This window comes from Candoia aspera, chromosome 3 (genome assembly GCF_035149785.1).
Source record: "Candoia aspera isolate rCanAsp1 chromosome 3, rCanAsp1.hap2, whole genome shotgun sequence".
In the NCBI taxonomy this organism is placed as follows: Eukaryota; Metazoa; Chordata; class Lepidosauria; order Squamata; family Boidae; genus Candoia; species Candoia aspera.
In genome coordinates, this window is record NC_086155.1 from 183,624,149 (window position 1) to 183,650,452 (window position 26,304).

Below are 26,304 nucleotides of genomic sequence, written 5' to 3' on the forward strand. Positions count from 1 at the left end.
AGGTATGTTTTCTAAAAGCATAGAGATGCAGAGGGCTTTACAAGAGACAGAACTTACAACTCAGTGGTACAACACATGCTTTCATTTATTAGTGTGGCTTGTATGATTGTAGGCAGCTTACAGTAAATACAGCATCAAGAGAATCAATTAAACAAATATCACAGTCAAATTAATAAAAAATATTATAGCCAAGTGCTCATAACATCAGCACTCTCATGTCCGTTACCAGGAAAAACACCATCATTGTTCACCTAACACCACCCTTCAGTCCTGGAAGCTCTGTGGAAGAGCATCCTAAATTCTGCGAGGGAAGGAACCATTCTTATCTCTGAGGGAGACCTGTTCCAAAGGTGGAGAGCCCCATTGTAACTAACAATGCTGGCTTCCTAGCCCCCTTTTTCTTATCTCCCCACAGATGGGGATTCACAGCATGCTCTCTCTGCTAGACTGTGTCAAACAGGCAGATTCTTTCTGGAGCAGATAATCCTGAAGCCACTGCCTTTCTCTACAGAAGGTCTCCTGCAGGGATCCTTGTCATCTCTAGTTCAAGGGAGCAGATAGTACCTAATGAGAAAGGACCCCTGCTTGTTCCCCCAGGGCAGGAATGGGCAGTCTTTTTTCTATAGCAGATCAAATTCCCTTGGGAATAATTGTTTGGAGCTATAGAGTGGGCAGAGTTGAAGCCAAAGTTAGTAGGGTTGCCTATTATCTTGAATATTCAATATTTTTTTATTTTCTGATTTCTCTCTCCCCCAGGTCACAAGGCATCAGTGGCAATATGTATGCACACAGACCATATTTACATCAGATCAGAGCACCTGAAAATTTCTGCATAGCAAGCACTTCTTAAAGCAGCAGAAACAGGCTAGCTCTGGGTTCATCTTTTCTGGCCAAACCTTGTCTTCGTTTGGCTTTTTCTCCAACTTACCAGAAAAACTGCTCTGCCTTTTCAACAGGTATTAGCTTGCCAAAAACAAACTCATCCCAACTCCTTTTCAGAAGAGAATGCTTTAATTAACATATTACATTTCAGGAAAGAAAAAAAAAATCTAACAAATCTGGATCCAGCTAAAGTTACAGAATATGTTTAGTGGCATTGGAATTCAAGGAACTTTTTAGCGCACTGATGAATCTTTGCTATGGGTAGAGACAGGCAGGTTTTGTGTTTTTTCATAGTAACAGCAGTTTTTTTTTAAATAATGGTTGGCAAGGAGACTCATGTCTAGCTGGGCACTTCCTGATTACATTAGCATAGCCCATCCCACATCGAACATACGCCCAGCACTACTTCATTTTAATGCTGGATCCAGGCCAAAAGCATAAGCACTACACTGAATATAAGGAGGAGAATGATTGCAAAGAGAATTATAAACTGTAATAGGACTAGGGTATATTTCTGTCTAGGACGGGAAATACTATGCTGAACATAAGGCTTTAGATATTTACACAGTTGAAGATATACTTAGCAGAAAGCAAGCAGGCTGTGTTTCTCTTCTAGCTCTGAAACTATAACCTGACAGAAGATTCACACAGATCTGGTGCAGTTCCATAGAGGAGGTGTTTTTTGTTTTTTCCTCCACAGAAAAAACGAATTATACAAAGGGAAGGAGGACAGTGGAAATAAAGCATGACAGGAACAAAGAGGAAAAAGGACAATACCATATGGAGGAGGATCCATGCCTTTCGCTATGAAGACTTCAAACTCTGGTGTGTAAGCAGGCTGCCGGTTTTGGAGTGGGCACCACACTATTGTTGGAAAGTGGAGCTGATCCCTGATATAGTTTCTGGGATGATGTTGGCAGTTCAACAGGTGACGCAAGGTACTGTGTTAAAAATGGTGTCAGTGACTTGTATTGCTTAAATTGAACTGCTCTAGCCTTGAGAGTAGAAGTTCTGTTTACCTACTTACTCCTTTCTTTATGAAGGAGATGGGCATCTCTTTGCTTTTCTAAACCTGGATCCATCATATATAACTTACCTTACAAACCTCTAGGTTTGCCTGGAAGTATGTCCCATTGCATGTAATGGGGTTTATTCTCTAGTATTCAGTTTTAAATAGGAGTAATTCCTTCTGATCATGTTAACCTAAAAGAGTATTATAGATTGGGAATCAAACAATAGTACTTCTCTTTAACATGCAGATAATGCTGTTCACACATTTATGTGTACACGTGCACACATATGCTCATTGTGGTGGTTTACATAATAGATGTAGCTTATCTTTCCATTTCTTCTCTTCCTATACTTATATCTATATAGAAAGGTTTATCTTTGTATATATAAAAGGAAGGCCCACTTTAATAATAGCTTATTAGGCATCCAGTTAAATAATCTTGCTACTTTTATCTTTGTGGTTGAAAAATTGCATTGTACAACATCAAAAGAAGGATTGCAGATACATATGATTATGCCTTCTGATGTAAACCTTAACAGTGAAAGGATTCCTGCTTTTTGAAATACTGAGTGTGAATGTTGTAAAACATTGTTTTATGAATATTCAGCATTTTGTTTTTAATATAGTAATTTTCCCTCTCTTCCTCAAAGTATGAAAAAAATATTAATCAGACAAATGATAGCATTACTTCCAAAATTATCTGGTATTTCTCTGAAAACAGTAACTCACAAGCCATAAACTTTCCAGTGTATAAAAGGCCAAGGCTGTGATGTCCTATTTTTCATATTACCCCGAACTGCCCTATATCATCTTATCCATAGCATCTTTTCTTGGAGAACTATAAATGAAGATAGTGCTCCAATTCAGTTAATCACCATTGATAAAAATAAGCCTGGGTTATATACAAGGGCATTTTTTGCAGGCGACAATTCAAAAAATGCTGCAATAGGTAAAGATTTTTCATATTATTGCATTTTAGGGAATTTCTGCATCTGATCATGTGTTAAAATGGACTATAAATCATTCAGAAGCAAAAGCTTTCTGATAGCTGCTCTTTTCCAGATTCCTTAACAGCTTGCTTTACTTTTCATTCATGCCTTGAAAATTATAAGCACTCCTTTAATTGAATTATTCTGCAGCTGGAATCATCCGGTTTGTGTATGTATTTGTGCTTTTGGAGTAATTAGTAACATCTGCATTGGCATGATTTAAGTTAAAGGCCTTAATATTGTAATACTGTAAAGAATCTTGTTCACTGATACATTCATACAAAAAATAGCAAATTAAATGGTGCTAATAATGACATTTTAGAAGCCAACCAAAACAATGAGCTTAAAAAAAAAAAAGCAACATGGGTACTTATTTCTGTCCTTTTGGTGAACTTCCACAGAACAGGATTTTTACTAGTTATGGCAGCTTTCCCCAATTTAATTCTTTCCAGATGTGCAGGGACTACAACTCCCAGAATTCTCAGTCCATGAGAAAGGCACCACCTGAATGGAAGGCTGTTACAACTTTAAATAACGCTGGTGATGTTGAAAAAAAAAAGTGGTTTCCTTAAAAACATAGAAACTGGTTTATGTACTTAGATTTATCTAATCCAATACTGTTTACTCTAAGCTTATGTTCCCTATGTCCTATGATGTTGCTTTTGCCATATCCCAAGCCAATAGCTAATGCAGCTGAAAGTTATATTTAGCTGTCCAGTTGGGAAATAATGTGTTCCCTTTTTTCCCCAATGCAAGTTTTGCTGTGAACACAACTTAGGATGATTTATTAACAATTTGGTTGATAAAGTAGTCATGGGCTGGCATTTGCCCAGCTTCTGGCCACTGGGTTGCCACTTAAGGCTATTGTGGGTACCAAAACATATACAGGTTCCTTATATATATGGAATTAGCAGCCTTTTGAAGGAGCACTAAACCTGCTGCTTTTATGAAAGAGCTAGCCTGTGCTGTGTGATTTGAACCTGCCATCTCTGTGTTACTGATTATGTCACCAATAAGTATATTACTGGGTTTCCACTGCTTCTGCCCAAAAAAGAGGTTTTATGATTGTAGTTTGTACTGTTTTTATTACTTTGGGAAGGGGAGCAGAATGGCATGTACTTTGCCCATGCCATGTACCACTGCTGACAACAGCAGCCATCTAGAACAGGATTTGTTACCAGTCACTCCCTCCCATTCCTCCCTATGCTCCTCCTTGACAGGTTACAGGCATAGAGACATGCATGGGGTGTAGCAGGAGGGAGCTCAGTAGGAGAGAGAAAACCCCAAGTGCTCCTTGCAATCCATTCTCTGCCCCTGTGATCTGTCAGATAGATGTTTCTGAAATGCATTGAGCACTCTCAAGATCTGACAGGTGGCTAAACCTGCTATTCATAGCATTCACCTACATTTGCCTAACTTTGCTTTCCCAGCCCTGTTAAGGAGGGTGACTGGTGTTTGTTTTTCCTACCTGCAGTTGATGCTTGGTGGAACGGAATCTCTAGTTGCTTTCTTTAACTTGCCCCACATTAAATATTTTAAAGATAGCACCACTCACTTGCCTTATTACTGAGGCAGTCTGGGGCTTATCCATTGGGACAGTGTAATTTAAGCTAACATACTTATCTGCCAGATCAAAAACTGGTGAACTGAATTTTAGTGCAGTTTTCTGGCTGTGCCCTCTGACTGGAAATACACTTCACCTGCAGTCTGCCCTTTTCCTTTAAATCTGGAAATGCCAGGTGTTAAACCTGAGAAGTTGCATGAAAATAATCTACTTTACCATCATATTGGCTGTTTAACTGTTGAATCACACCTTGCTTATATTCAGATGGTGGTCCACTGGTACTCTTGAATCTTCCTCACATGTATTGCTGCCAAGCCAGATCTCCCCAATGTTGTAATAATGCATGTGATTTTTCTTATTTGGACATAAAACCACTGACAATCATCCTATTGAATTTGGCCCACTGTTCAAGCCTGTTGAGGTCATTGAACTGAGATAAGTTATTAATGTGCTAGCTAATATATCTAGCTTGGTATCATCAACAAATTTAATAAGCGAATTTAATCTTCCTTTAGAGGAAGATTCCATCCTCTAAAGAAGTTGGATAATACAGATCTGAGGATGGAGCCCTGGAAGACCCTAGTGGGTACTTCCTTCCAGGTTAATGCAGAACCATTATGAGCTCTTTTGGGATGTGTTTTTTTTTAACCAATTGTAAATCTGCTGACCTGCAGTACCCTCTGCTGGTCTGTAGTAGCCTTTATCTATCTTGTCCACCAGGATATAATCAGAGATGTTTCATTTTTGTTATTGATATCAAGGTACATTACATCCACAACATTATCTTTGGCTAGTAAATGAATCACTCTCTCATAAAAAGAGAAGGTAGACTGACATGACCTATTATTGACAGACTCATGCTAACTCCTGATAGTAATAATTATATCCTTTTCTAAGTGCTCATGGATGGCTGCTTGACAATCTGTTCTAGAAACTTGTCCTGTACGGATGTTAAACTGGTTTGTAGTTTTCCAGGTCTTCTCTCTCCTCCTTTTTTTGAATATTGGGATTATGTTTGTTCTTTTCCAGTTTTCTGACATCTCACCAGTTCTCTAGAGAATACCAGTCAGTGATTCTTAAATTATATCTGCTAGTTTCTCCAGTGTGCTGGAATGTAATTTGTCTGTCTTTGGAATTTGTTCAGGGTAGCAAGGAGGGTTCTGCGTACATCTTTATCAATCTTGGCACAGAATGTGTAATATTTAAAAGCTAATGAACTACAGTGAAAAGTTAATGTGGGAGGATGGAATTAAAATAGCTCAGCTGTTAATCTCAAATTTTGTAACATAAACATGTTGCAAGGATATTCAACTTTAACAGGCAGGTAGAAACCCAACCCTCTCTGAAGAAAATTGGTAATGTTCATGGGAGTAGGTGGAGACACCTGTAGAAAAACAACTTATTCATTTTGCCCCTTGTCATTAAGTCCCAGGGCTTCAACTTTTCACATCTTGGCTGTCAAAGTGTCTTCATCTGTTCTTGTTGACTACAGTCACTTATGTCTTAAGTAGCCTCTTTTCTGCTTGTCACTATTTGCCCTCCCAAATCCTTTTCTGTGCCGAAACAGCTATCTTGTCAGTCTTATCAGTTGAACTGCTGATGTCATCCAAGTTAGTTCTGAACACAGCACCACAACCACCACTATCTATTTCACATCCTCTCTGCCTGCTGCAAATGTTGGTATGCGATCAGTCACATAATTGCTATCCTCCTAGGCATATATTCTGCTAATTTAATTGGTAAAGAATTGAGTTTTAAGGCAAATATCAAAGATACTCTTTGGTCAGTCCTTTTGCCTTCTGGTCTTAAAGATGGATTACAGTACTTGTTTGTGAGGAATAAACTCAGGGAGCTACATCAAGGACTATATATATGGATCTATTCCTGGTAGAACTACTGAATAGAATAGAATTATGGAGTCCTTGGTGCTCTCTGAGCCTTGTTGTTTTCTTGCAGATGTTTCATTGCCAGACTAGGCAACATCTTCAGTGTGAAGAGGGAGTGGGCCTTGCTCTCATTTAATATACAGTGGCTTGCCCTGCTTGTGTTGGTGGGGGTGTGTTCTCTCCTTGGGAGTTCTTTGATTGGGCTGTTGTTTGCTGCTTGGTTGATTGACTGTTGTTTGCTGCTTGGTTGATTGTCCCTTGATTAACATGTATTGTGCTGTTTGATTGTTCATCTGGTGTTAATCCTAGTGTTGATTTTTGCATATCTGGGTGTTGATTGCTGGCAAAGGAGTGTACTGGTCTTTTGGCTTTTCTATTGTCTCTTTTGAATGGTATGTAAATATTGTTTACCTCTATGGGTCTGTTGATGGCTGCTTTGTCAGAGTGCTAAGCTTCTAGGAATTCTCTGGAATTTTTGGAATTGGCTTGGTTTAGGATGCTCACAGTTTCCCAGTTGAAACTATGATTGAGTCTGTCCATGTGTTGTGAGATTAAGGAGTTCTCATTGTGTCTTCTGATTGCTGGTTGGTGTTTGTGGATTCGCTCTGCTAGTCTTCTGCCTGTCTGTCCTACATAGTGGCTGTTACAGTCTTTGCACGGTATGTTGTAAATAACTCCTGTTTTTTTCTTCTTGGGCTATTGGGTCTTCTGGGTTGCTTAATATGTTTTGAAGAGTTTTAGTTGGTTTATGTGCTATGGTGATGCCATGTGGTTGTAACAGTCTGTTGGTGGTTTCTGATCTGTTGGTATATTTCTCCATCAATCTGAAAGTAGGTCGTAAGGCAGAGGTTGATGAGGTCCATTATCCTGGGTATTTCTATTTTGGTGTATTTGGTAGTATCTGGATAGAATAGAATTGATCTATTCTGGATAGAATAGAATTAGTAGTATCTGGGGGGATTCAATCTTTGTTTAGTTACTATGGTTTGTGAAATAAATTAAAGTGTATTAGTGCATCCTTGCTTCAGCAAAATCATACATAATATCTGAAGCTATATGCCTCATGAAAATATAACATATATTCTACTGTATGCTTACATTGCATCTCTTGAGTCGCTATTAAGATTTAAAAAAACACTTCCTAACTCATCTTTCCTCAGTTTCCATCTCCATCTCCAACCCCATAACCTTTGCCTCATTTTGAGAGCTATCAACATTCATTCATCAGTTGACCAAAATTGTTTCATAATTACTGTAAGAAGAATAGTTGCTAGAGTAACCTTGCTGCTTATATTTGAACAGATCAGTGATGCAACAGTCATTTATAGTTTTTCATTCTCTAAAGAACAAATTTTGGTGTTGATTGATGACACTTTCCATAAGCAGAGGAATAAATTAACTTTGATTTTGAAAAAAAATGATAAATTCACAAAATAGAGACCCAAGAAAGACTGTTTCCATCCATGAGAGGTATCTTTAAACGGATGTGGATGGATGGACATGTTTTAAGAATATTTTAACTTGCAATGTGCAAGTAGTTAGACTTCTCTCTCTCTCTAATTTTATTTTATTTTATCTTATTATTTTATTTTACTTTTAACTAAATGGATTTTTCCAAGTGTACAGTTCCATGAATCTGTGAACCTTTTTCTTATCTAAGAAAAGTTATATAAACTGTTCCAATAGAAGAGGAGAAAACAAAGGAGGAAACCACACCCCCATCAAAACTGGCAGGGCAAGCTACTGTATATAAACAGGGAGCAAACCCCACTCTCACTCGCACTGATGTTGTTACCTAGTTGGGTAATGAAACATCTGCAAGCAAACAGCCTAGCTCAGAGCACCAAAGACTCCACAGTATATAAACTGTGATTTAAGCAATTGCCTCAATCACACAATTTCTATCCCTTTTCTATATCTGCTGAATTCAAAATATTTGCAATAATTTATCTTGGCTCTTCTTTTTAATAAATGAAAATAGGTTGATTAGTTAACTTTTAAAAATTAATGTAGTGCAGGATGTTTGCAAATCATATCTTCAGAATCCTGAGGTCATTCCAGCAGAAGTTACCATTTAATGTATACAAGATACCTATAATGAGAAAATAAGAGTTTTCATATTGTATCAGATTAAGAAACTGGGATATTTTCAAGGAAACGAGTATGACGTATGAACAGTATCTTTAAACTTCCAAAACCAGCAATGAACGTTCAAGGCTTAAAAATTGTGTCATTTGAAACCACTCTGAACTGTTGCTTTTTGGAAAGAAACTCTGTACAGTAATACCTTCACCTTTACATGGCAAAATGTATTTGGATACAAAAGGCAAGAATTTAAAATTCTTCAATCCTGTTTGACAAAAGAAGATAGGAGATGCCACATTTACTTTATTATTGTTTATTCGTTCAGTTGCTTCCGACTCTTCGTGACTTCATGGACCAGCCCACGCCAGAGCTTCCTGTCGTTCGTCAACACCCCCAGCTCCCCCAGGGATGAATTCATCACCTCTAGAATATCATCTATCCATCTTGCCCTTGGTCGGCCCCTCTTCCTTTTGCCTTCCACTCTCCCTAGCATCAGCATCTTCTCCAGGGTATCCTGTCTTCTCATTATGTGGCCAAAGTATTTCAGTTTTGCCTTGAATATCATTCCCTCAAGTGAGCAGTCTGGCTTTATTTCCTGGAGGATGGACTGGTTTGATCTTCTTGCAGTCCAAGGCACTCTCAGAATTTTCCTCCCACACCACAGTTTCAAAGCATCTATCTTCCTTCTCTTAGCCTTCCTTATGGTCCAGCTCTCACAGCCATATGTTACTACGGGAAACACCATTGCTTTAACTATGCGGACCTTTGTTGTCATTGTGATGCCTCTGCTCTTAACTATTTTATCGAGATTTGTCATTGCTCTTCTCCCAAGGATTAAGCATCTTCTGATTTCCTGACTGCAGTCAGCATCTGCAGTAATCTTCGCCCCTAGACATACAAAGTTTTTCACTGCTTCTACATTTTCTCCCTCTATTTGCCAGTTATCAATCAAGCTGGTTGCCATAATCTTGGTTTTTTTGAGGTTTAGCTGCAAGCCAGCTTTTGCACTTTCTTCTTTCACCTTCATCATAAGGCTCCTCAGTTCCTTTTTGCTTTCAGCCATCAAAGTGGTATCATCTGCATATCTGAGATTGTTAATGTTTCTTCCAGTGATTTTAACTCCAGCCTTGGATTCCTCAAGCCCAGCATGTCGCATGATGTGTTCTGCGTACAAGTTGAATAGGTAGGGTGAGAGTATACAGCCCTGCCGTACTCCTTTCCCAATCTTAAACCAGTCCGTTGTTCCGTGGTCTGTTCTTACTGTTGCTACTTGGTCGTTATACAGATTCTTCAGGAGGCATACAAGATGACTTGGTATCCCCATACCACTAAGAACTTGCCACAATTTGTTATGGTCCACACAGTCAAAGGCTTTAGAAAAGTCAGTCAAACAGAAATAGATGTTTTTCTGAAACTCCCTGGCTTTTTCCATTATCCAGCGGATATTGGCAATTTGGTCCCTAGTTCCTCTGCCTATTCTTGCTCCATGAATTGCTGAAGTCTACCTTGCAGGATCTTGAGCATTGCCTTACTGGCATGTGAAATGAGTGCCACTGTTTGATAGTTTGAACATTCTTTAGTGTTTCCCTTTTTTGGTATGGGGATATAAGTTGATTTTTTCCACTCTGATGGCCATTCTTGTGTTTTCCAAATTTGCTGGCATATAGCATCATCTTGCACGATTTTGAACAGTTCAGCTGTCTCCTGCTGCCTTGTTATTAGCAATGCTTCTTAAGGCCCATTCAAGCTCACTCTTCAGGATGTCTGGCTCTAGCTCACTGACCACACCGTCAAAGCTATCCCTGATATTGTTACCCTTCCTGTACAGGTCTTCTGTATATTCTGCCACCTTTTCTTGATCTCTTCTTCTTCTGTTAGGTCCTTGCCATCTTTGTTTTTGATCATACCCATTTTGGCCTGGAATTTACCTCCGATGTTTCTAATTTTCTGGAAGAGGTCTCTTGTCCTTTCTATTCTATTGTCTACTTCCACTTCTGCGCATTGCTTGTTTAAAAATAATTCCTTATCTCTTCTGGCTAACCTCTGGAATTTTGCATTTAATTGGCCATATCTCCCCCTGTCACTGTTGCCTTTTGCTTTCCTTCTTTCTTGGGCTACTTCTAGTGTCTCAGCAGACAGCCATTTTGCCTTCTTGGTTTTCTCTTTCTTTGGGAGGTATTTTATTGCCACCTCCTGAACAATGTTGCGAACTTCTGTCCATAGTTCTTCCGGGACCCTATCTACTAAGTCCAGTCCCTTAAATCGATTCTTTACCTCCACTGCATATTCCTTAGGAATATTAGTAAGCTGATATCTATCTGATCTGTGGGTCTTCCCTAATCTCTTTAGTCTGATCCTAAATTGTGCAAGAAGAAGTTCGTGATCTGAACTACAGTCAGCTCCAGGTCTTGTTTTTACCGACTGTACAGATGTCCGCCACCTTTGGCTGCAAAGGATGTAGTCAATCTGATTTCGGTGTTGTCCATCTGGTGAAGTCCATGTATAAAGCCATCTCTTAGGTTGTTGGAAGAGAGTGTTTGTTATGCAGAGTGAGTTGTCTTGGCAAAATTTTATCAGCCTATGTTCTGCTTCGTTTTGTTCTCCCAGGCCATGCTTACCTGTAATTCCAGGTGTCATTTGACTGCCCACCTTAGCATTCCAGACTCCTGTGATGAAAATAACATCTCTTTTAGGCGTGTTGTCCAGTAGGTGCTGCAGATCCTCATAGAACTGCTCTACTTCAGCTTCTTCAGCATCTGTGGTTGGGGCGTATATTTGGATCACTGTGATGTTAGATGGCTTGCCCTGAATTCGAATTGAGTTCATTCTGTTGTTTTTTGGATCGTATCCAAGCACTGCTTTAGCCACTTGACTATTAATTATGAAGGCTACTCCGTTTCTTCTGTGGTCCTCTTGTCCACAGTAGTAGATCTGGTGGTCATTCGATGTGAAGTGGCCCATTCCAGTCCATTTCAGTTCACTGACGCCCAAAATGTCTATCTTTAATCTTGACATCTCACCAATAACCACATCCAATTTGCCCTGGTTCATAGATCTTACATTCCAGGTTCCAATGGTGTGTTGATCCTTAGAACATCGGATTCGCCGTTCACCACCAGCACCGTCAGCTGATAGCCGTCCTTTCGGCTTTGAGCTAGCTGCATCATCACGTCTGGGGCTAGTTGAGCTCATCCTCTGTTCCTCCCCAGTAGCATTTTGACCATCTTCCGACCTGGGGGTCTCATCTTCCGATGGTATACCGACATATCTCTGGTTGTACTGATCCATTTAGTTTTCACGGCAAGAATACTGGGGTGGGTTGCCATTACCTTCCCCAGGGATCACATTTAGTCTGACCTCTCTGTCATGACCTTCCCGTCTTGGGTGGCCCTTCACGGTTTAGCTCATGGCATCATTGAGGTGCTCAAGCTCCAGCACCATGACAAGGTAACGATCCTTTGCTGAAGTTTACTTTATTACTTAATGGTAAATTGTGTGAGAGATTCATGTTGAGGCATCACTGATTAATCTATGATCAGAGAAGTAATTATATATGTTAACTGATTGGAGTTCACTGGAGTCCCAAACTGTCATTTGACCAGATGTTCTGACTTGAGGGTAAAATAAAATTGTTTTATGATTTTTCTCTCAATCACCTTCTCCAAGATTATGGGCTATGGGTGCCAGATAGAGAAGTTTGTTTTAATCCCCAGATTCCTTTGAGGCTGTTTATGTTTAATAACATAACTTATTAATATAATTTTTAAAAAGTTTTCACTAATTCCTATACCTGCTCTTTAGTAATTTCAATTAATCTGTGCTTTCAAAATAAAATTTGCTAGCAAAGGATTCTAGTAATAAGCTATAGGACAAAGCCATCTGCTACCTAAGGAAGCTCTCAATCTTTTACTTGGATTATGGGTTTCTTAGAAAGCCAAGGAACTTAAAAGCTTCATGAGCTGGCAAAGGCATTCTTTCTTGGGCTGTTAATACGTATGCTTGAAATGTCTATTTAAAAAAATTCAGAGAAATGGATCACGTGTATTCATGAGAGCTGCAGTCAATAGCTTCTTGAAATTCTAGAAGGGTAAGGGCTAGAAAGCTAGGGGGGGAATCTGAGTTTTAACTGAAATGATGGAGAGGAATATTCTTTGTAAAAACTAGCACTTCTGTTAGCTCTGCTGGCTCTCTCATTCTTTAGTGCATCACCTGGAGGAAGTTAGGAATGTTTACATTTTTCTGAAATTGTTTGGATTAAATACTTAGTAGTGCATTTCTATTCTTGTCTACTCAAAAGTAATCCCCATTAAATTTAATTAGATATACTCCTAACTGGATTCAGCCTTAGCTTAAATCTAACTTGATCTTAACTGGATTTATTAAGTTGGTATCCTAAATGTGCACTAAATTGTTCAGAGTAGTGGTGCTCCCAGGTGATTTTTAAATTCTCTTTTTAGTATGAGGATTAGAGTGGGTAGGGTTAGAAGCAAAGAGCCCAAGATCAGATAAGCCCTTTACAATAGTGATACACAGATGTCAACTGCTCCTTCTACACAAAAGTGAGAGAGATTTTGGACCCATTATGTCACAAAGGTGGGAGAAAGAGAGGTATCAGGTATGAACCTTCTGCTCTTTATAAGGTTGACTAATAACTAATTAATGTTTTTTCTAGGGTTTGGAATAAGACTAGTTTATCAGAGCAGTGTCTTTGAATCTCTGCCTATAGGTCTTACTGGAACTCTAAGTCTGGGAGAAACCAGGCATCTGCTTAGCTTCAGGGGTGACATTTTGATGGCCTAGATTTTTTAGACCATCTGTGTATTGCTTACTATTATCACCTTTTACCAGGTTTCTAGTAATTATATTAAAAAACTAATATAAATTAAAAGTAATTTAAAATAATTAAATATTTAATTTAAATTAATAATTAAACAATTTAAATAATCAATTGAAAGTTTAAATAATTAAATATTTAAAAATAAATTTAATATAAATTTAATTTAATACAAATTAAAATTAAGCAGATGGCTTTGTCCTATAGCTTATTGCTAGAATAAAACAATTTATTAAAACCTGGTTTTGTCAGCAGGCCTGGAGCAGGAAGAGGAATAGCCACTCCTGGGGATGGTTGGCGCCCTAGAATGCTCCTAGAATGGCCCTTAGCCTCACGGACTAATAAAGAACCTTTAGCCATCTAGATTTTATCATATTTTCATTCTTATTGTATTTTGTATTTATAATTGTTTTGAATTTTAATATTGCTTTTTATTGTAAACTGCCCAGAGTCCCTCCTTTGGTGGGGGGAGATGGGCTGTGATAAAAATTTGAAAAATAAATAAAATATTACAATTGCAAAATTATTGAAAATGTAGTTATGGGAAAATAGGTGTCCAGAAGGAGCATATTTGAACCCAGAAATATGCTCTACACTGAAGGCACTCATATCCAAACCCACTCTAGTGAATATCTTAAATGACTAGTTCGTAGGATCTTAACACCTACATTCCCCTTTCAATTCCCTTCAGTGCTCAAATACATTGATTTAATAATTTTTTGTTTATTTATTTTAAAGGCTTATATGGCCTTCCATCTTAGAGCACAACTCTGGGTGACAATGAAACCATAAAACCATAAAAGTCATAAAACAAAACCTAAAACCTGGCACCTCAATCATCCTCCTGGGATGCCTCAGCAACCATCTGCAGGCTCCCATCATACTCTATCCCAGTGCCTGGGGGAACAGCCAGGTCTTTATGGCCTTCTGGAAGGCTAAAAGGTGGGGGGGCCTGCTGGATCACTGGGGGGAAGGTGTTCCACAGGGTAGGGGCCAGCACAGAAAAGGCATGCTTCCTAGGTCCCACTCGATGGCAATACTTCAGGAAGGGACCTGGAGCATGCCCATTAAGAATTGAACAATTTAATATATATTTAAAACAAATTTGAAAGATGCCCCTGCTCCTAAATTAGACCTAGTTAAGTTTTTGATGCTTTTTTAGAAAAGATATTATAGAATTTAAAGCCAAATTCCAGAGCATAAGAATGACTAATGTGATCCTTAATCCTTAGTATTGTTTTAAGTAGACTTTTTGCCCTTCTGGTTATAACCTTGAACATGGGCAACATGGAAGTATTTCTCAGCAAATTGCACTGGAGTTTGGTTTATGATGTACTCTAATGGAACTTACTATTTGTGCATTACTTTCCTTCTTTGCTTTTCCTTTTTCTACCATTACATAATTTAGTGCTAGGCTATTCCTTCACTCATTTAGATCCTGGCAAAATGAGTAACTTTGCATGAGTCTACACTGAAGAAGGTATACCTATAATTTGTTTTGCTTTTTCACACAACTGGGCAGCACATACCTGTCATTTTATTTTTTAACATTGGCTTTGACTGCTGTATGACATACTGTTTCTGTGTGTAGTTCATCATTAACTATTCCAAATAGCAACAGCTTTAAAGGACAGAAAAATTCTTTTATTAGAAAGGGCCAGATTGAAAGAGATGGGGATTCTTTGCCTCAAAGCTATTGCCCTAATATAGCTATTATACTATATTACCTCTTAAAATAGCCCTAGAAGGGGATTCTCCCTGTCAATTATGTTTATATTTTCATAGTGACTTATACTGAAGCTTGTCATTCCCATTCTACAGGGCTTGCTTTTGCTGTTCTGTCTTCAGTGCATCCAGTATTTGGTTTATATGGATCACTCTTTCCTGCTATTATTTATGCCATATTTGGGATGGGTCGACATGTTGCTCCAGGTAAGTTGCTTCTAAGTCCTTGTAGTCCAGTTTGAAAAACTTAGCCAGTGTCTTTGTCAATTCTATTAATGTTATTTTCTATTTTATTCTGCAGTATTTCTTACAATATAATATGAGCTGAATATAATATATATGCATACAACATACATACACACTAAGCCAAATTAAGCAAAACAAATTGTATCATACAATTAGTGCTACATATACAGAGATACAATAAAATTTTGTTCCTTCCATAGGAGAATAATACCAGGTTGGCTTCTCTGAAAGTTGGCTGGAACTATTCAGCTTCTATTCATTTGTAAGAACCCCTTGCAAACCCATTGGAAGCAAATGGAGCATGGATTTTGTCAATGCATGATGAGTTGGGTTTTCAGTAACTACGTTCCTTAAGTCATTGGCTCAGTGACACATATATTAACATGAACAGTATGACTCTTCTAGGATTATGGTTTCAGTCATGTACTGTAGTTTAGAGGAGATAAACAATACATCCCAGAAGCAAGATTTTTCTTTCGTGCCTCTGTGTACTGCCTTTACATCTATATTCTCTCCCCATCATCCCATATTTTAAGAAATTTTGGGAGAGTAGGTGAAGCAAGTTTAAAATGTACCGGGAACTATGTTTTCTTAAAATTCCTGTAGTTAACGTATAGGATTGCTATGCACCTTATATGATTAAGTCAATAGTAGGTTCATGACATCCTATTACTTTTATCTCTCTTTTCTCCTCTTCCTTCCTATGAAGTTGCCTTACACTGAAATGCATTGATCGATATAGCTCAAAAGTGTCCCTCAACATATTAGCAGTAGATTGTCAAGGTTTCTCAGCCCTGCTTAGAGACTGAGTCTCTTGGTTACAAAACATATTTTTATTTATTCAGATTTTTTTATCCCACCTTTCTTATTTTTATGAACAACTCAAGGTGGGGAACATGCCTAATACTCTTTCCTCCTCCTATTTTCTCCACAACAACAACCCTGTGAGATGAGTTGGGCTGAGAGACAGTGACTGGCCCAAGGTCACCCAGCCAGCTTTCATGCCTGAGGCGGGACTAGAACTCAACGTCTCCTGGTTTCTAGGCTGTTGCCTTAACCATTAGACCAAACTGGCTTTTCCAATGAGTGACAATCCTACCTCTTTCTTCCCTCTTGATACCTTAGTCTCTAGTTAAGTCCAACAGGCAGGGATCATTCAGGTTTGTTGTGCTTCTCTGTATTTCATTCACTCTGAAATAATGACAGTCTTCAAGTTAATAATTAAAGACATTGAATTTTTAGAATGTGAAGCAGGCTTATTTCATAGAAGAAATCATCTGGTCTTAGTTGCAGAAAACAATGGAACTGGGTAGGGGGCCATGTCCCATTATTCAATATGGGTTGAAAATGATGGAGGAAGGTAAAGAGCTGTGTCTTTCAGATATTGGGGAGGGTGTCTCTCTACTCAGAAATTCAGAACTCTGTGGAACCACACAAAAAGCTAAATCCTCTGGGACTGAAAAGCTCAAGTATATGCACATTCCCGTTGGTTATTATTATGCTTTCTAAGGAGCAGTCATTTTCTTTTGAGTAATTGTGTGGCTTTTTGCAAATAGCCTGTATGCCAAAAGTGCATTCAGCATTACATTTAACAACTCTGTAGGAGCCATGTGGTCTACTGGGATAGCAACGTTCCATCCAAAGTACATAGGATTTGCATCAGAATGTATTCAAAGCATTTTGTTAAAGGCCCCTTGCAACTCACTGGCAAGTTGGACTTGAATTTTGTGGCAAGTTCCTTGGAAGAGATTATAGTGTTGAGTCAGCAGAGTAGATGTTACGTAGTTATTTCATTTTAAGAGTAATAATTGCCCAGCTGGGACATGATGCACTATTGGTTTCATTAAAAAAGGCATTTAAGCCATCTGATACTTTGGAAAAATGTGGGATGCAGTTTGATTCTTTTTTTTTTTAAGTGGTAAAGATCTGAGCAGTATGGGTGATACAGATTCTGCTGTTCCAGTATTTATCTTTAAATGAAATAAGAATCCCCAGGATGAAAGTATTCATTACAGGGACACATTCTGAGTACAGTAGTGGAAAAGTAAAGCTTCTATTAAAATAAGAAAATACAACAATTAAAAACTTAAGTGATTGTTGGTTCTTTAAGGACATGTTTAAACATTTGTTGTAAAAGTCTCGAACCTACATTAGAGATGAATAACTCAAGGCCTCAGGGTTGTATAGGGCCTTCAAAACTTTATTCCTTAAGATCTTCAAGAATTACCAAATTGTAACTGTTTAGCTAGTAAAAGGAAGGAAGTATTAAATACATAATTAAAGAACAGTCATATTAACTACATTTGATTTTAATATAGCAAATGTAAATTAAATTAAATTAAATCATTCTACAATCTTTTATCTCCTAGAGGTACCAGATTACAGTTCTCATAATTTGCAGTCTGCCAGCATCCTTGTTGGCTGTGCTGCCAAAAATGTATGCAGTTAACAGTCCCATGCATTAGGAAGGAGGCATATAGGAAGACATTCTTAGATCTCTGACTGATGGCTGCAGATGCAGTCCATAGGAAAAGGGAAAGGTGCTTTTTGCAGGCTAAACTATTTGTCCATCTAGGCCTGTATTGTCTACTTGAACAGGCACTGACTCTCTAAAAACTGAGATAGAAGTCTTTTCTATTACATGCTGTCTGTTTCTTTTACCCAGACAATCAGCCATTGATTTCTCAAGCAAAGGACCAGCTTCTACTTGTTCTAAGCTATACCTTTCCCCCTTATGTTACAACTAACATCTATACAGCCTAGGTCTCTGCTGGATAGGAAGCTATCCCTGGAAATATTTCCAGAAGAATTCAGATAGGCCTCTGCATAAGGATTCCATGTGCATGCAGGCATATGACTCATGTTCATGCCAAGAAGAGTGAACAGCTTGTTGCCTAGAATTTGTATAATGTAAAATGGAGCTCTGAATGTGGAAATGAATGCTCATGGCAAGAGGAAACATATAAAGATGATATTTGCAGAAAGCAAAATATATGCAGGGAAGACTTAGAGCTAGGGTATCTGAATGTAGAAATGGCACACTGCCCATAAGAAGAATTCAATCAATCAATCAATATTGTCATAACTCACAACTCTTGGAAGTTCAAAATGGTTATAAAATATGTTCACAATGAATTCAAGTTAAAATTAGAATTAGTTGGACATAGTCTAGAATTATACATCACATTTAGCTATGGTTTATTACACCATGATTTTGTTAAATACGCTATAAATGAGAAAGGTCAATCATCATAATAAGCCACATTTTGTAGTTTAAATGTAGTGGTTGGGTTCATATAACATGTCAAGCCCAAATCTAGCAAATTGAATCATGGTGTAGCTGTAGCATGAAAACTTTGCCCTAGATTTCAGTGGTATTTCTTTCCTCCTAAGCCACTTAGAGTCATTTGATAGGAATTACACAAATTAAAACTAAACCTTCTCTCTTCTTTCATAGGAACCTTTGCTCTGACCTCCTTGATTTCTGCAAATGCTGTTGAGCGTCTTGTTCCTCCCACAAACACCAATTTCACTACAGACAATACATCTGCAGTATTGGGCTTATCTGAGTTTGAAATGCAGCGAATTGGAGTTGCTGCAGCAGTTTCATTACTGGGAGGGCTGATTCAAGTAAGCTTTTCAGAATAGCCAATTTTATAACTGGAAAATCAGTTCTTGCACTAAAATAGTTTCCAGGAAAAGCAAGCCAACATAGAAGGAAGTATTTCCACATGATCTGAGATTATGTTTCACATATTGTATGAAGACATTGTTTAATCATGATTTGTCATGCAAGTTGAAACTGACTTGGTTCACATAACACAACAAATATAAACATGGCTTACAAACCACAGTACCTAGGTTCTCACAAAACACCGATTCAAAACTGAACAAAGTCTGCTTGGTACAGGAGTAGGTAATCTGTGCCATCCCAGAGATTAATAAATTATAACTCCTGGCATCCCTAGGAAGCATAGCCAATGATGAGGGATGATGGAAGCTGTAATTCTCAATATCTTGAATGCTTCTGCTCTGCATGATTTGAAGCCATGCCTCCGGCTTAGCATGATTTATAACCCATCAATGGGGTGATTGTGTTTGAGAAGAAATCTCATTGCTGTATCAGCAATGTTAATTTGGTTGATTTTTGTACATGAAATGGGGAAACCATCTTCTCCTTCACCTTGCATAGCAAATGTTAGTGTAGGGTATAGCCACATGTTCAACAGTTACCATGCACAGTTTCATAAAAAGGTGAATCATCTGAGTAACTCTACATAGTGACTTTGCTTATATCATAGAATACCATTTATAAACCAGCTCAAATAGTGAGTTGTACATATGCTCTTTTCTCTAAAAGTGATAATTATGGTTCTTCCATTTTCCTGGTGCAGATTCAGTCCCTGAAAAAATGTGAATGCGTGAAGGATGAAGAATAATTTGTGTTGCTGTATTGTTGCATGTTTATTTTTGGGAATCTATGGCAAAATGGACAAGTGTGCATGGATCACATGCATAGTGAACTACTGGATTCTTCCAGTTTTGACATGAAAGCAATTTTCATAGAAATTGTATAAAATATTAAGTGGGTCTCCAAAGCTGCTGCATATGCTTTCTTTCCATTTAGTTATAGGCCTTTGCTAGACAACATCCAACTCAAATCATTGATTGAATGATTTAGAATTGGTTTGGAAAAAATGGATTTGTGCATATGTGTAGAAGCATCCAGATTTATTTTAGAGGTACCCAGTTTGTCCAGTATGATATTCAGCTGAATCACCTTTGAATGGAATATCTGAATGAAATGTTACAGCAATAGAAATTAAGCACATATTAGCAATAGAACTGGCTGTCATTTTTGTTTCTGGAATCTGCCTTTCTATACTGGCTCTTGGTTTGCTTAAAGCCTTATCATTACTTACTGATAAATACTATCAGAAAGAAAACATCTTTTGTTCTCACTGAGCATGACCACAAAAGCTAATCGGTCTTTTCTATTCTAATCCTTATTTATCCAATTGAGAGGTAAGGAGTGCTTTTGAATTGAGCTACTCTGGGTACAGAATTCTGGGACACCTTTATTTCTTTTCAGAGTTTTATTTTATTCAATCTTTCATCTCTCAGCAGTTTTGGTCTTTTTATGTTTTCTTCTCTTTTCCTTCCATCTTACTCTCTTTTTTCATCAGCTACAGTACAGCTTCCAGAGATCTCCAGAAGTTAATAGCACATTGTAATTTTTAACATGGCAAACAGACAATTGTTAAACACATGTGATTGGAGAGTGATCATATTCATTAGTCCCTGCTGATATTTGTTTTGTACACTATTTTCATTATTTACCATGTTGTGTGAACCTGACCGATTGTGGCTTGTATCACAAACCATGCTTTAGCAGATCATAGCCTAGAGCACAATGTGCACACTATAAATGGTCTTTTTGTTCTAAAGGAAGGCCAACAGCAAAACTTGTTGGGGATGTTCTGAATGGCTGGATTCGTGCTCTGCTGAGATTTTTCTTTTTTCTTTTTAAAAAGTACAAAATAATGTGAGGTCAGCGTGGCAATGATCAGGGACAAGTCTGAGCTGCTAAAGCTGTTGAATTTTATTTCCCAGCATACAATCTTCATATTTTAGATATGAATAGATAGATGACTCTATATATATGGCAGAATATAAATATAATATGTAAATAAGTAACATATTACCTCCCAAGGGATGTTTAGTAAAGTGCAATGGTTCAGAAGTGGTGGTTGCCTTGAACCTCTGAACCACTTCCATCAGAACTTGAGTTCTATTTAATGGGCCTTGATTTAGCAGACTTTGGGTGTAACAAGCAAAATTTATTAACAACTTATCTAAAAAATGGCAGCTTAATCCAAGCTCAGGAATAGATTCAAAATGTTCAAAGAAACTCTGCCTTAATGAGCTCACTATTAAATTAGGATTGGAGGTTTCTAACACACTTTCCAAGATTCGGTACTTTACCCTTAATGAAATCTGTGTGATCCTTTTTTCTTTGGCTATGCCCTTGGTGCAGGGCTTGGCAAAGCTACCTACTTCACAAGGCTGTTGTGCTGAGAAATGAGAGGAGGGTGTCCATGTGTACCTCCTTGAGTTCCTGAAGAAAAGGTGGGCTATGCATCTAACAAAGAAACATACACACACACACACACACGCACGCAACTATGGCTCTTTCTTCTACCTCTTCAGTTTGTGGTGTCCAGAAACCTGACTTTTTAAATTTCAAATCTGTTAGAAGCTGAAATTTATGAACTGAATAGCTTTTTAACTATATCCAGCCTGACTTCTGTGGCTTAATACTTTTCCCATCCACAGAGCTTATAAAGTTTGTACACTGGAATAACTCAAAGCCAACATTCAGAGAGGTCACCGCAATGAATACACATTGGCAGAGCCAGCTGTTATAACTAATCTCAGCGCAGAGCCTGGTGGTAAACTAGCAATATGAGAGAGATAACACTGTAATAACTGTATGAAAGTTAACATATGTTGAAAGTTTATTCATGGGTGCAATGAGTAATGAGATAACTTCTAGTTGATTAGCTCATGAAACTATCTCATCTCACTATTAAAAAAAACACAGGATAGGCGTATTTTTTTCCCCTTCATTAGAATCAGTAACTGCATTTAGCTGTAATCTGTTATATCTCTGGTTTCTCAGGTAGCAATGTTTATGCTACACTTGGGCAGTGCTACCTTCTTGCTAACAGAGCCAGTGATAAGTGCAATGACAACTGGGGCAGCTACACACGTTGTGACTTCGCAAGTGAAGTACCTCTTGGGAATGAAAATGCCATATATTTCAGGACCTCTGGGATTCTTTTATGTGAGTATATTGGTAAATATTTGCCATGCTGCTTTGCTCATATTTGCATGTTGATTAAAGTTGCAGGATAAACCCAAAATACTGTTGTGATATCTTAGATCAGGCCTGACTCTATTATCTCTAATTGGAGTCAATTCTGGATGCAGTTGCAGGCTTGCTATCTGGGGGTCTTCGCCAATTTTGTAACCAGAATCCAAAGTGCCTTTCATCAGGTTTGGTCCCTGCTGGACTGCCTGATCCTGGTTATCTACTTTTTATTAACGTTGAGGCTAGACTGATACAATATATTATATGTGGCCTGCCTTTGAAGACTGCTTGGAAAATGTTGTGCCATTATCTAGTGCTAAGCTACCAGCTGATGGGAACAACCTGTGACAATCATGCTGCCCTTAAAGAGCTATGGCTCCATTTCAAGTATAATTCAAAGTATTGATGCTTATATTTTAAAACCATAGGGCCATGCAAAGCATTCAGAAGGGTCACTTCACAAAGTGCATTGTGCAATTGAAGCATCCCTCCTTAGAATATTAAAGCAGCTGCATCCTCCAGAATGAAAGCATGGGTTCTTCCAAGGCTTTTATCAGAAATCTGCCAATGAAGTGGCTCTGCATATACACACATGCAGACAGCCAGAGAAAATCTTCAAAACTGCCATGTAGAATTTTCTGGAGGATACCACTGCTTTAATGCTTTAAGGAAGGATGCTATACTTGCAGGGCCGCAACTAAGATCTGTGTTACCCAGGGCAAACATGGATTCTGTGCCCATTTTGGCGCCCCACCAGTGTGGTGCCCGGGGCACATGCCCCCCACTAGTTGCGGCCCTGTATACTTGCACAGTAAGTTTGCAAATCACCCTTATCCTAGGAAAAGCCTACATCTCAAATAAACCATCTTATTATTTGAGGTGACTGTGGAAAGAGATTTTTTGCAGAGAGGGAATAGCCTTTGAATTTGGCATTCTCTCTCTGGAAGCATAAACTGATGTCTTCTAAGTACTCTGCAATACCTTCTAAAAGCTGTTGGATGTCTATTTTCCAAGGCTTGTAACATAACTTTTCTCAAATTATGTTATGCTATCTTTGTTAGTTTTTAAAATTAATTATAGTTTTAATTTATTTCACTCTTATCAGTGAAGCAGATGAATACAAATCTTCCTGAATAGTTTCCTTGTGAAAGTTTTCCTCAGGAAAAAAATATTATCCTGTCTAATTTTGGGAAGAAAAAGAGCTATTATACCCTTCTTGTACCCATAGCAACTATTTTTCTCTTAGCCTTACAGATTTATAGCTCTGCCAATCGTTGTAACTGAATCTTAGAAGTTTCAAAATCTTAGCACTCATCAAACATTGCAAATGTAGCTGTGCTGTTTCTCGGCTCTAAATTTATGAGAAAAATTGTTTTGGGGAAAATGTCATTATTTTGCAAGGAAAAAGGACAGAAAAATAAAGATTTAAATTGTAATTGTTCTGCTCATAAGGTGTTTGGAGCCAAATTGGTCTATAAATGTGACTATTTATGCATCACCAAAAGAGAGGGAAAAGAGGGTACCAATTTGCAACAATTATCAATAGACTTCTTACATGTTACTGTATTTCCTTACAGTGGAGAAGACTGCAATGAAGTGGCCTATGCACCTATTCAATCTGCTCTTAAGCTTTAGTTCTTTAGCTCTTCAGCTTCAGGTGATGGAGCACAGGCCTGTGCAAAACTGGATAAATGATCAGTCTATGGCCATAAACTAACTAACAAAGAGATGGAACTTCAGTAGAATAATCTTTTAGGGCTAACCAAAACATTGGAAAATAGTAAGATTCTTAGGATTCTTTTTCAGATTGGATGTTGTCTTAAAATGACATTAAAAAAAAAGGAAGGAAGAAGGAAGAATTAGTCAGCTGAATCAAAGTACTTTTGTAACTTCTCATTGGTTTTGAAAATTTAGAAAATGTAATTTCAGTATGAAAAGGAAAACTCAGATATTTGGATAGGGGTAGGATCATCGATCATGTACATAAGGGTGTTTGTCTTATGATGAGTTCCAAAGCCCAGCCCACATTGTAGTGACTATTCTTCAAGATACTATGTAGATGTATGAAATAGGTTGTTTACAAATGTTAATATTTTCTATCATATAAACTACAAGAAAATTGATAATGCCATCTGGTGGTACTTATTTACATATATATTGAAAATATTTCTATTTTTGTACAGCACACTGTGGACAACAGAGTGTATAGTATGACAACAAATAAGAAATAAATGCAGGGAAATAACCCTAGTGTAGTGCCCTGGGGTGATAGTGTGTCTACCAATTGTTTCTTGGTGTCTTTCATAACCTTTTTTCAGTTCTTTTAAATTAAATTAATAGAAAACTAGCATGCCACAAAAGCAAAGAATCAGCCTCAACTATGTTTTTTATTCCCAACAATGCTTCTGAGCCCCACATAGACCCCAGTGGCATTCTTAGAAAATAAAATGATGGCTAGCTGAAGCCCAGTGCTTTGTTTGCCTTTTGATCTGGTATATTTTGTGATTGGTCATGTTTACCTTGGCAATTTTGTGAGTAACAATAACATTCACTCAAAATTCCAAATATACCCCCAGCCCAGAAAGATGAAAAATCTTTATCTATTTGCTTCATCTCTATAATAGTCAGGGACGCAGTGGCGCTGCGGGTTAAACCGCTGAGCTGTTGATCGGAAGGTCGGCGGTTCGAAACCGCGCGGCAGGGTGAGCTCCCGTTGCTAGTCCCAGCTCCTGCTCACCTAGCAGTTCGAAAACATGCAAATGTGAGTAGATCAATAGGTACCGCTTCGGCGGGAAGGTAACGGCGTTCCGTGTCGTCATGCTGGCCACATGACCCGGAAGTGTCTGCGGACAACGCCGGCTCTAACAGCTTAGAAACGGAGATGAGCACCGCCCCCTAGAGTTGGACACGACTGGACTTTACGTCAAGGGAAACCTTTACCTACCTATAATAGTCTTGACTGTATTATGAATATTTCTTGTCCTCTTGCCCCCCTAAAAGTCTCGACCTGTTTGTGTTTTATACTGTGCTTATACTTATTATTAGAAATACTACTATACCTTAAAGAAAATCATGCTGTGGATATGTGTATGGGTTCCAGAATCTGATTAAATCAGGCAGGGCTGTATAGATTCCATTTTCACCCTTTTTATTCAGTTTACAAAGATAGGAAGAAGCAATGTGGATATTACTAAGGCCTTATCAGAGCAGACAAGCACATCTAGTCCCTTTTGGTTCACCAGCAAACTTTTACTCTAGATAGAAACCAGAAGACCAACCACTGAAATGTAGATAATTTTTTTTAGTAGTTTGCAGATTTTCTAAATTCACAAATCCTTTCCATACTCTGTCTTTCACCAACAATGAACATTTAAGATGTGTTCTCATGGGCATATACATACAGTTCATGAGGCCTCAGAACTGCTGGGGGTGGGAGGGCAGCACTTGAATTGCAGACAGGGCCTATCGCACATCCAGTATAATTTGACTGCTTCTCTATAGAGAAGAAAATTACTCACAATGGATAAAGTGTCCTTTATGAAGCTTGTCTGCATTACTGATCTTGTCATTGAGACTCCCATAAACACCTGAAGAACTAGTTTATCAGAATAAATTTGTTACATTTGTTTTACCTAATTGCACCCTAGTCATTTTAAAAACATGGTAGCAAAGGATTAAAAAATGTCTTCCTTTCGTTGCTTTTTTTTATGGAACAAAATCATGCTTTTAAAATGAAGATTTATCATGTGGCATTCATATTTAATATCTTGGCTGAAAGTAGACACTTTATTTTTATTAGAAAAGTTGCTTCCCTTTTAAAGGGGCTGTTCAAAATTAGGGGAAAATCCCACGGTCATGTATTCATTTATGTGCTGCTAGGGAGAGGGACCAGGATCACCATCCAAAACACCACACATTTAATAACTTGAGTTGCCATGGAATTATTTTTATATGAAAAATACAGTTAAGTAATTATGTATAGCTCAGCTGGCATAATGCCACTGCAAAAGACAAATTTGGCAAAAACTTCCCTGTTCTGTTCTTTTTTTAAAATCTACTTTGTAATTTCAGCATGTTGCTGCTGCTTTACTTTCTTTTACAATCTCCACTTTTTTTCCTTTTGGCTTAAATGCTCCTGGATTTCAAAGAAAGGATCATGGTTGTTAATAAAGTGGGGTTAAAGAGTCATAAAGAAAACAAGCCAATA

General features: G+C 38.0%; 1 protein-coding gene across 1 annotated transcript in view; it reads left to right on the forward strand.

Moving 5' to 3' along the window:
- The first annotated feature begins 1,366 nt into the window (after positions 1-1,366).
- Positions 1,367-26,304, forward strand: part of SLC26A7 (solute carrier family 26 member 7) — a 72,531-nt gene continuing 47,593 nt past the window's right edge. Inside the window, exons 1-4 of the mRNA XM_063300258.1 lie at positions 1,367-1,820; positions 15,074-15,184; positions 18,681-18,853; positions 21,906-22,070. Coding sequence (XP_063156328.1) covers positions 1,628-1,820; positions 15,074-15,184; positions 18,681-18,853; positions 21,906-22,070 — 642 coding nt within the window. The 5' untranslated portion in view covers positions 1,367-1,627. The remainder of the gene's footprint in view (positions 1,821-15,073; positions 15,185-18,680; positions 18,854-21,905; positions 22,071-26,304) is intronic.